Raw genomic sequence first — 12,067 nt, forward strand, 5'->3', positions numbered from 1 at the left:
AAGACCATAGCATGCTATGCGTTCTACTGCCAAGGTAGTGAGAACTGCCAGGGCTTCAAAAAAGTGTGACGTGTCCAGAGTTTGTTCACACAATAAATGAATGCTTTTTGCTTCATAACCCCCCTGTCCTTCCTGTGAACCCTGGCTCTAGAGAAAACCTTAGAGCACCAATTTATTAACCCAATTTGTGAACGAGGTTAGTGAATCCATGCTGGAAGACTTCGATGGAAATATTTGAAATTAATTAGCCTTGTCAGCTTTTATTTGTATAGGTTCACTTCCAACCATACACCCCCCCAAGTTTAACTTTTTAATAGGATTGATTTTAAACAATAAAACTCAGAGAATCTGTGTACAAAGAGCCTGAAGAATTTAAATGCACGGGTTTATTATTAACACAGTAGCAAATATATCAAGGAAACACGCCCGTAAAAAGTGTTTCAAAGAAACACAAATCCGCTCAGAGAAAGGACTGTACCCAATAAGCCTGAAAAGGCTATTTGCTTCGTGATGCCGGCAGATAAGCCTGGCAAACCTCAGTGTGATTGAAGAAGCCAGTTGGAGACTCAGCCTAGCTCAGGCAAGCTACCGGTCCTCGGCTACGCTCGACAAACCCTGACACAATGGTGTTCGCGTTTTGGAAGGTCTTTCTGATCCTAAGCTGCCTTGCAGGTAAGGAAAGGGTCTCCAAACCATCAAAGGTGATTGGGAACTGGAATTTTCTTTTAAACCGAAATCGCAAATTTTTACATGAATGTTCTCCTCTTTCACTTCAAAGGAATCATGATTAGTTTGCTGCATAAGGTAATTTTCAGAACTCTAGCCTAGCAAATGTAGGCCATGTTGTAAATGGAATTTTATGTAGCTCCTGAATTAAAATTTTCTCAGAAAAATCACAGTGTTTCTCTCCCTCCTCCCACCGCCTCTGTCTCCCTCTCTCTCTTAAGTTGGAAGGTGAACAGATTAATTTGCTCAGAAGCTGAAGTTTACACCAAGGATAGTTTTTCTTTCCTCTTTTATTTTAGGGTTTCCCACTGTGATCCACTTGCTTTGTTACAACAAACAGAGCCTGACTTGGAGGGCCTGCTATGCTTTACTCTCTAATGTTTCTTTAAGAGTTGCAGTTTTCCAAACCTAAGACTCTATTTTGGAAACTACGTGAGTGATTTGTCATTGTGCACGATATGGGTGTTTTTAGGCATTTGAGAAAAACAAAATCATTCTTAGAGTCAAAATCCTGATGTTGGTAAGACCCAGGAGAGCTCACCAGTTCAGAAAATCCCTTCGCTCACTTTTTCAAAGACCAGATCCATTTGAATCTATCTTTATGATGTTAGCTTCATAGTAGGTACAATAATATTGTTTACAGTCATTCTGATATTCTTAAGCCATTGGTAATATTAGGCAGTCATTAGAATGAGGTTCACTGAGCATATTTAATGGCATAAGAAAATACCCAAGATAAATATTAGGTGAAAAGGCAGATACACACATTTGACTAGAATAAATTGCTAGAAGGTTATATACCAAAGTGTTCATGGTCATTACCTCTGGGTGATGGGATTACAGATGATTTCTGTTTCATTCCCAAGCTTTTCCATATTTTCTGGAGTTTCTACAAAGAATATTAGGCCAGTTTTATAGTTTAAAAGTGTGACATTTTAAAACCATATGGTATTCAGTAATAGTTCTAGAAATATTCATTTCTAAATGTTTCAACCTACATGTTCTGTGGAGTCACCAGAAGGCAATACTGCATTTATCACGTGATCTAACTAGGATTTAGAGCTGGAACAAGCCACCTTTCTCAGCTTCTATCTTCGGGGGAACATGTCACTATTCCCTCCATCACCCCCAGTAATATTCATTTTAAACTTTAGACAGTGAAAGTCTTTGTTCTTTCTTAAAGAGCTTCCAGTCATTAGCTAATTGGATTGCTCCCAGGCCTTCTACACCAGTCCCCTAAAATCACACATGTGGTCAATACCTATTTCCTTACATGAGGCCTTAGGCCTATGCTAGACATGAATTTTGGAATAGTTGCAAGAATGGTTTTTACTATAACTAATTTTTACTGATTACAAAGGTAGTGTATAGGCATGGTAGACAGGTTTCAAAACACGAAAACATATAAATGAAATAAAAATCACCAGCAATCTTACCACTCAGAGATTTGAGTGAATGTCTTACCTATATATTTTTTCCTTCACAGATATATATATCACATTACAAAATTGGATTTATACCTTGTATACAATTTTCTATGGTTTAAAAAATTACTTACATGATGTCAGGATCTTATTTGATTGTGGGTTTTAGAGCAAGACCAATAAATACTACAGAGCCTTTGTTCTTTGGTGACTATGTAACTGGTTTTGTTGGCCTGTAGTGTGTACTATGTATCTATACATATACAGTCTAGCTGGCCCATAGCAAAATATGGTAGTGTCACTCTAGCAGGTGGAATGGAAATACGGTATAATTTATTATTGCTTGCTGTGCTTACATACGTATGGAAGTTGGAGAAAGGGGGATTTCAGTAATCTATACCTGGCATTGGTGGTGTCCCTCAGTTGATCCAGATATGGCTGTGAAACAGCTGATCATGTTTTTATCAATGTGCAATTTGATGTGTTACCTGGTCTTGTTTCTTCATTCAGGAAGAATGTCATATTTTGGTGTCAAGCACGGTGCCTGGCACACAGTGGGCTCATAGTAAGTGTTGAAAGAATGGATTACCTTTGGAAATGCTGCCATTTGCAACAACATGGATGAACCTTCAGGGTGTTATGCGAAGTGAAGCAAATCAGACAGATACTGTAGGATATCACTTATAAGTGGAATCTGCAAAAGTCGAACTCATAGAAACAGAGTAGAATGATGGTTACCAGGGGCTGGACGGTGTTAGACAAAGGGTACAAATTTCCAGTTAGAAGATGAACAAATTCTAAGGATCTAATGTATAGTATGGTGACCCTAGTTAATAATGCTGTATATATACTTGAAAGTTGCTAAGAAAGCAGGTCTTAAATGTTCTCATCACAAAAAAAGAAATAGTAATTATGTGATGTGATGGAGGTGTTAGCTAACACTATGGTAGTAATCATTTTGAAATATGTAAGTGCATCTAATCAACACGTTGTACACTTTACAATCGTGCTTTGTTGTATGTCAATGATATGTCCATAAACCTGGAAAAATAAATGAATTACCTTCCCAAACCACAAGCATTCAGAAACAATTTTCATATGTGTATTTAAAACCAATTTTCTGTACAACTAGGCAAGACAGATTTTAATCAAAATCTTTCTGTACAATGGCATATGACAATTATACTGCAATAAAAGTTGATTTGATCAAAAAAATCTTTCTGATGACTTCTTCGGAAGTCAGTTACATTCCATTTCAGGAACATCATTTTCATCAAAAATGTCTGTGCAAAAAGTTCACATATATTGTTTAGATACTTGTACTATATATTAGTCACCTCTTAAAAAGATATTTTAATTTTTTTCATTTTCTGGAGATACATGCTATGCATTTTAAAGCAGTAATATACTTGAATTTTGGTCTCATGGTCAAATCCAAAACATAAGTGATCCTTTAGTTATATTATAGGTCAAAAAATGAAGCAATTATGTGTGAAGTTGCTGGAAATTAAATCACTTCAAATGCATCATATTAAATATGGTTATTTGAGGAATATTTTTGCTGTGGTATATTAAGAGAATGATTCTCCTATAAGCACAGTGCCTGCCATATTGTAGACATTAAGTACACGAGTAAACAATCATTACCAAAACATGAAAAAAATCTTTTGAAAACATTGATAAATATGTGTATATACTTTGGGTTAGTTTCTTTTAATAACAAGCACTGGTTTTTAAAAACAATTATGCATATTCAACCACATATGTATTGTTTGTTTTGTTTTTTAATTCAGCCAAGGCAGTGAGGGAGATTGCAGTTCTGAGTTTTGTTTACATCAGGCACTAATCTATATGTTGCTATTCATTCACTGTCTTGTTAATAATACAGAGGTTTTTCTGACCTTCTCAATTTTAAAATACTTTCCCAGTTTAGAGTAAATTAATCCAAAGGAAGGGATTTTTTTTTTACCTGCCACTTACAGAATCAATTTCAGTTTAAGGTTACATTTGTGCTGTTCACTATCTGCATGTGACTACTTAAATTTAAATTAATTCTAATGAAATGAACTTAGAAATACAGTTCCTCAGTCACACCAGCCCCATTCCAGGTGTTCAACCACATGTGAGTAATGACTACTAAATTGAACGGTAGTTCAGAGATAAAACATTTCCACAATTACAGGGAATCCTATTGAATGGGCTAGAGGATGATCTCAATGGTTTAAGTAATGCGTACTAATGGAAGCATGTGACATTTTTTTTAATAAATTAATTTTTTATTGGTGTTCAATTTACCAACATACAGAATAACACCCAGTGCTCATCCTGTCAAGTGCCCCCCTCAATGCCCAGCATGTAATATTTTTTGTAAGTTCATCTGAAAATATGTAACTTTGGGCTCTGAAGAATACTGTTGCTATATGAGGGAAGGGCAATTTCTGAGAACCATCTTTTCTTCAGAATTTGAGGATTGATTGTGGTGATGAGTACTGGGAATCTGGGCAATAAAATTATCTGGAGATATTGCCTTGCCAATTGTTACCTATTATAGGACAATATGTAGTCTTCTCAAAAAAAAAAAAATCTCACAGTAGATTTGGAGGTGACCATCCTTATTCTGAGGTGATGTTGTTGAGCTTCTACAGACCTCAAATTATTTATGTATTTGTATGTCTTCTATTTAAAAAAAAAAACTGTTCAAAATGCTGATATCACATTTATATTCCCCAATCCTTGATTTTCATTTGTCCTCATTCTGTGCTCCAAATGGCTTCCTGCCATGTGGACAGGGTGAGCAGAGATTGTGTCTGATTTGTTCATTATTGCTTCCTCCATGTTTAGCACTGTAGGTGGCACAAAACAGGTGTTCAACGGGTATTTGTTGATAGACACCACAGCCTCTTCCATGGCTTGCCTTGTAGAGCTGTGCTTACTTTGCCTTCTAATGTTTTTGCAGAGAGCAGCCTTTGAGGGGCATTTTGTAGGGGGTGGGCAGGGTGCTTACTTTGTCATAAGCTCCCACCATTACACTAATCCCATAACAGACGCTGGGACCCAAACTAGAAGACAAAAATGATAGCCGAATAATACCTCTAAAATCTCTGTTTTTAGGGGAAAGTTTCGGGGACTTCAATGGCCACCAAATCACTATTCTGTCCTTTTTATCTTGTACACTTTAAAGGCATTTGGAAATCATCATTTAAGCATAGTCAAAGGTGTGACTAACTTAGGAAAAACAAGATGGGCTCTGTGAGGTCAGGAGAGAGCCACTTAGCCTTCCCCAATAAAGTTCCCATTGGAAAGAGTAGCTATTTTCCATAGGGTCAGTTTTGTTTTTTGGAAAGGCATAAATAATGGGAACCAGGAAAGCCTGGAGACAACATTGAGAAGAGGGAAACTGCATGGAGTTAGAAGGTGCTGCTTTGATGCCTATCCTAAATCACTAATCTCAATTTATCACCGCATCAGTTGCCATATAAGCAGCCAACCTCTGGCAGAGAAACAGCTGGACCAGGTGGCCTGGCTGTGACAGACTACTTGGCTATTGAATATGGAAAACCAGGGGTCTCAGTACAATGGTTTGCTTTTTCTTCTAATTTTTCAAAATGTTTGTCAATTTCATGACTTATGTTTGCCTGTAGTTAAGTAAGGAAAATAAAATTAAAGTCTTTGGGTGTGCAGAATTGGGAAGGGGGCAAGGATTCGTCTTCCTGTACATTTCCTCTGATCTTTTCATGATCTCTGTACTTTCATTCTACTACTTGTCTGTAACCCTGAAAGAAGCCAGAACTCTCACTCAGATTCCCCTGCAGCATAGAGAGCATCTATTAAACTTGATCTTTTTTTTCTAATACCTATCTGATGGTCTTACGTTCCATCCTGGAGAACTTCTATACTCTCTGACTTTGCAATGGGTAATAACCAGTTAATAAGATGAGCCAGTGTCTCTAGAGTGTTACCCAAAGTATTGTTCCCTATAACAGCCCTTTGAAAGATGCTTGTATAGTACTGAGAATTTCAAGTACAGTGGTAGGCTGGGTTTTGGAGTGGGAGACTCTTTGGCATTCCCCCAAATCATAGGGGCAGCTCATCATTTCAGAAGGTCAACAATTCTCAGGCTTGGTGGTTTCAGGACCCTTTTACACTCTTTTTTTTCCCTTTTACACTCTTAAAACTTGAGGGAGATTTCTGGTCTGAATAAAAGGGCATAGAGCTGCTTGTCCTTGCTTCTTTTTTTTTTTTTTTTTTTTTTTATTATTCTTTCTGCTAGAAACAAGTATTAAACTCTCCCTGGAAATAACGTAAAAGACAATCCAGGGAGAGTTCTGAAAGACTATAAGAAGAAAGCAGTGGTTTGGGTGCTGGGAATAACACAGTGGCAAGGGGTCTTATTTCTTTCCATCCAAGTGAAGAAGGGTAAACAGTTCTGGGATTTCCAGATCTCAACCTAGTAACAGAGGGCAGCCTTGGGAGGCTTATTCTTCCACCAGATCTAATGAGAGTCCCTCTTACATCAAGTGAGCCCAACACCACTGGATGAGTCATAAGAAGCCACACCAAGAAGAGTAGACAAAGGAAGCATTCTTTTTCTCACTGAGCCTGAGACTCCTCACTTTCATCTAGAGATACTGAGGAGGCCAGAGAGTACAACAGACAAAAGGAATGAAGTCACAGCAAATGCTCAGTTCTGGAAGACTCTTTGTGTGAGTCTGAGACTCTTCCTCCAACCCGCCCACTACTCCCCAGACACAGGGCTACAGTGGAGTGTCCCACCATAGCGATTCCCCCACTGAGAAGCACCCAGCAACCTGGCCTGGAGAAACACTTCCAATCGCTCAGGCAATAGAATCAAAGACAAACACAGAAGCCCCAGTGACAGTGGTTAAACCAGACAGACCAAAACAACACTGTAGAAACTCTGGACATTAAATTAGCATTAGAAACCCAGTCCACAAAAGTAGGCTGTGTGTAAAACATGAAACAAAATAAAAGAGACTGTCTGCTAAAATGAGATTTTTAAAAAAGATTTTATTTATTTATTCATGAGAGACACAAAGAGAGGCAGAAACATAGGCAGAGGGAGAAGCAGAGTCCCTGTGGGGAGAATGATGCAGGACTCAGTCCCAGGACTCCAGAATCATGCCCTGAGCCAAAGGCAGACACTCAACCACTGAGCCACCCAGACATCCCTAAAATGACAGATTTAAATAGAGGGGATTCCTAACATGATAGACAAAATGCCTGTGGGTTTGGACAAATGCATAATGACATGCATCTGCCATTATATTATCATGTAGAATATATTCACTGCTCAGTGTTCCACCTATTCATGCCTTCCCCTCCACCAACCCTTTGAATCCAATGATATTTACATGGTCTCCATAGCTTTGCCTTTTCCAGAATATCAGAATTGAAATCATATAGTATATAGACTTTCCAGATTGGCTTTTTTCACTTAGTGATATGTATTTAATGTCCTTCTATATCTTTTCATAGCTTAACAGCTCTTCTTTTTAGCATTGTTTGTGTCTACCACAGTTTGTGTTTTTATTTATTTTTAAAGTATTTTTTAAAAGATTTATTTATTTTAAAGGGGAGAGAGAAAGAGCAAGAGAGTGTGAGGGTGGGGAGGGGGAGAGGGAGAGAGAGAGACAGAGACAGAGAGAGAGACGGAGACGGGGGGGGGGGGGGGAGAGGGAGAGAGAGAAAATCCTCGAACAGACTCCCCATTGAGTGGGGAGTCCAACGTGCCATGGGACTCCATCCCAGGATCCTGAGATTATGACCTGAGCTGAAATCAGGACACTCAACTGACTGAGCCTCCAGGAACCCATATATACCACAGGTTATTAATCCATTCACCTACTGAAGGACATCTTGGTTTCTTCCAAGTTTGGGCAATTATAAATAAGGCTGTTGTAAACATTCATGCACAGATTTATGTGTGGATATAAATTTTCAATTTTTTTTGGTAAACATCAAGGAGCATAACTGCTGGGCACTACGGTTAAGAGTGTGTTTACTTTGTAAATAAACATCAGACTGTCTTCCAAAGTGCCTGTACCATTTTGCATTCCCACCATTAATGAAGGAGAGTTTCTGTTGCTCCACATCCTCACTAGCATTTGGTATTGTCAGTGTTCTGGATTTTGGCCATTCTAATAGATGTGTAGTAGTATCTCATTGTTTTAATTTGTATCACCTTAATGATAAATGATGTGAAGCATCTTTTCATATGCTTATTTGCCATCTGTATATCATCTTTGGTGAGAGGTCTTTTAAGGTCTTTAATCCATTTTTTTAAAGGTTTTATTTATTTATCCATGAGAGACACAGAGAGAGGCAGAGACATAGGCAGAGGGAGAAGCAGGCTCCTCGCAGGGAGCCCAATGCGGGACTCAATCCTGGATCCTGGGATCACGACCTGAGCCAAAGGCAGGCGCCCAACTGCTGAGCAGGTGTCCATTTAATCCATTTTTAATGTGGTTGTTTGTTTACTTATTCATGAGTTTTATGAGTTATTTGTGTATTTTGGATAGGAAACCATTATCAGATATGTCTTCTGCATATAGTTTTTTTAGTCTGTGGCTTTAGTCTTCTCATTCTCTTGACAGCGTCCTTGCAGAGCAAAATATTTTAGTTTTAATAAAGCCCAGCTTATCAATTATTTCTTTTATAGATTGTGCCTTTAGTGTTGTATCTTTAAAAATCATTATTATACTTAAGGTCATCTAGATTTTCTCCTATGTTATATTCTAGAAGTTTTATAGTTTGCTTTTTTCATTTAGATCTGTTAGATACATTTTGAGGTAATTTTTGTGAAGGGTGTAAGTTCTGTGGCAAGATTCTTTTTTTTCTACATAAGCGTCCAGTTGTTTCAGCACCATTTGTTGAAGAGATTATCTTTGCTCCATTGTATTGCTTTTGCTCTGTTGTCAAAGATCAGTTGACTATTTTTTGTGGGTCTGTTTTAGGGCTCTTTATTGTGTTTCATGGATCTATTTGTCTATTTTTTTCACCAATACTATACAGTCTTGATTACTATAGCTTTATAGGAAGTCTTGAAGTAGTGTCAGTCCTCCAAATTTGTTCTTCAATATTGTGTTGGCTATTCTGGGTCTCTTTCTTCTCCATACAAACTTTAGAATTTCTTTGTCAATATCCACAAAATAACTTCCTGAGATTTTGACTGTAACATTGACTCCATAGAGCAAGTTGGGAAGAGCTGACATCTTGAAAATATTGAGTCTTCCTATTCTATTGAGACACAGACTATGTCTTATGTCTCCATTTATTTATTTTTATTTCTTTCATCAGAGTTTTCTGGTTTTCTTCATATAGCCCTTGTACAGATTTTTCCAGATTTATACTCAAGCATTTCATTTGGCGGGGGGAGGGGGGTGGTGTTGCTAATGTAAATGGTTTTGTATTTTTAATTTCAAATTCCACTTGTTCATGGCCAGTATATAGGAAAGCAACTAACTTTTGTGCATTAACCTTGTATCCTGAAAACTTTCTTTAATCACTATTAGTTCCATAAGGTTTATTTTTGGATTTTCTACATAGACAATCATGTAATCTGTCATTTCCTTCACAATCTGTATACTTTTTGTATCTTATTGCATTAGCTAGAACTTCAGAATGAGATTGAAAAGGAGTGATGAGAGGGAATATCCTTGTCTGACTCCTGATCTTAGTAAGAACGCTTCTAGTTTCTCACCATTAAGGATGGTGTTAGCTGCAGGTTTTTTGTAAGTGTTCTTGATTGAGTTGTAAGTCCTCTGTATTCCTAGTTGAAGGTTTTTATAACAAATGGACATTGGGCTTTGGAAAATTCTTTTTCTGAATATACTGATATGATCATGTGATTTTTAAAAACATGTTCATGTAAAAAAAAAAAAACATGTTCATGTGATAGATTGCATTAATTCATTTTCAAATTTTGAGTCAGCCTTGCCTAGATAAATCCTACTTGGCCATGGTATGGAATTCTTTTTATGCATTGTTGGATTTGATTTACTAATATTTTATCAAGGGTTTTTGTGTGTTCATTAGAGATATTGGTCTATAGTTTTCTTTTCCTGTAATGTCTTTGGTTTTAGTATTAGGGTGATATTGACATCATAGGATGAATTAGGAAATACTCCCTTTATTCTATCTTCTGAAAGAGATTGTAGATACTTGGTTAAGTTTCTTCCTTGAATGTATGGTAGAATTCACCAGGGGCCCCAGGCTTGGAACCTCTTTTTTTGAAGGCTATTAATTATTGATTCAATTTCTTTAGTACATATAGAGTATATATAAGCCTGTCAAAATTGTCTACTTCTTGTGTGAGTTTTAACAGGTTGTGTTTTTCAAGGAATTGGTCCATTTTATTGAGGTTAACAAATTTGTAGGCCGAGAGTTGTTCCTAGTATTCTTTTTCTTTTAAATATATTTTTTTATTGAAGTTCGATTTGCCAACATATAGTATGACACCCAGTGCTCATCCTGTCAAGTGCCTTCCTCAGTGCCCGTCACCCAGTCACCCCATCCCCCTGCCCACCTCCCCTACATAGCCAAACTGTGGAAGGAGCCTTGATGTCCATCGACAAATGAATGGATAGAGAAGATGTGGTTTATATATACAATGGAATGTTACTCAGCCATCAGAAAGGACGAATACCCATCATTTGCTTCAATGTGGATGGAACTGGAGGGTATTATGCCTAGTATTCTTTTATTATCCTTTTATTTTTTTTAAGATTTATTTATTTATTCATTCAGAGAGAGCGAGAGAGAGGCAGAGACACAGGCAGAGAGAGAAGCAGGCTCCATGCAGGAAGCCCGATGTGGGACTCGATCCCGGGTCTCCAGGATCACACCCCGGGCTGCAGGCGGCGGTAAACCGCTGCGCCACCAGGGCTACCCTTATTATCCTTTTAATATCCATGGTATCTAAAGTTATGGCGCTCTTTCATTTCTGATACTAGCAATTTGTGTTCACTTTATTTTTTTCTTAGTTAGCTAACTTAGAGTCTTATCAATTTTACCTATCTTTTTCAACAACCAGTTTTGGTTTCATTGGTTTTCTGTATTGATTTCTTGTTTTCAATTTCAATGATTTTTGCTCTAATTTTCATTATTTCTTTTCTTTTGCTTTGAATTTATTCTTTTTTCCTAGTTTCCTAAGGTGAGAACTTACATGATTGATTTTAGATCTTTCTTGTTTTGTAATATATGCACTCGTGCTGAAATTTCCCTCTAAGTGCTGCTTTTGTTGCATATCACAAATTTTTATAAGTTGTATTTTCATTTTCATTGGTTAAAAGTATTTTAAATTTCCTCTTGAGATTTCTTTGATTCATGTGTTATTTAGAAGTGTGTTGTTTAGTCTCCATGTATTTTGGGACTTCCCAGTAGTCTTATTGTTAATTTATTTCTGTTTTAATTCCATTGTGGTCTGGGAGTAGACATTGTGTGATTTCTCTTCTTTTAAATGTGTTAAGATTTGTTTAAGGCCATAATGTGGTCTATCTTGGTGAGTATTCATAGTGTTTTTAAAGATTTATTTGATAATTTAAGAGATGGGAGGTGGGGCAGAGGGAGAAAGAGATAGACAGAATCTTTCAGCAGACTCCACGCTGAGCAAGGGCCCTGACATGGGGCTCAATCCCATGACCCTGAGATCATGACCTGAGACAAAACCAAGAATCAGATGCTTAACTGGCTGTACAACGCAGGCATTCCCATAATTTTAAAATACATCTTTTGTATAAAGTATTCCACCCAGCAATAGCAGAATGCATTTATTTCCCCAAGCACCTGCAGAATATACCAAGATAGAGTATATGCTTGGCCATAAAAAAAACCCTCCACAAATGTAAAAGAATTAAAATCATGCAGAATCTGTTCTCTGAGCACAATGGAATCAAACT

General features: G+C 37.3%; 1 protein-coding gene across 3 annotated transcripts in view; it reads left to right on the forward strand.

Annotated features, from left to right (window-relative positions):
- The first annotated feature begins 447 nt into the window (after window positions 1-447).
- The window catches only part of VSIG1 (V-set and immunoglobulin domain containing 1), a 43,778-nt gene continuing 32,158 nt past the window's right edge, over window positions 448-12,067 (forward strand). For 2 of the 3 annotated variants that reach the window (XM_049107516.1, XM_025431565.3), the window contains exon 1: window positions 448-672. Coding sequence is in view for 2 of the 3 variants with exons in the window: in XM_025431565.3 (XP_025287350.1) it covers window positions 624-672 (49 nt within the window). In the remaining variant the exon portion in view is untranslated. The remainder of the gene's footprint in view (window positions 673-12,067) is intronic. The other variant, XM_025431566.3, reaches the window with a different exon arrangement.

This window comes from Canis lupus, chromosome X (assembly GCF_003254725.2).
Source record: "Canis lupus dingo isolate Sandy chromosome X, ASM325472v2, whole genome shotgun sequence".
Classification (NCBI taxonomy): domain Eukaryota; kingdom Metazoa; phylum Chordata; class Mammalia; order Carnivora; family Canidae; genus Canis; species Canis lupus.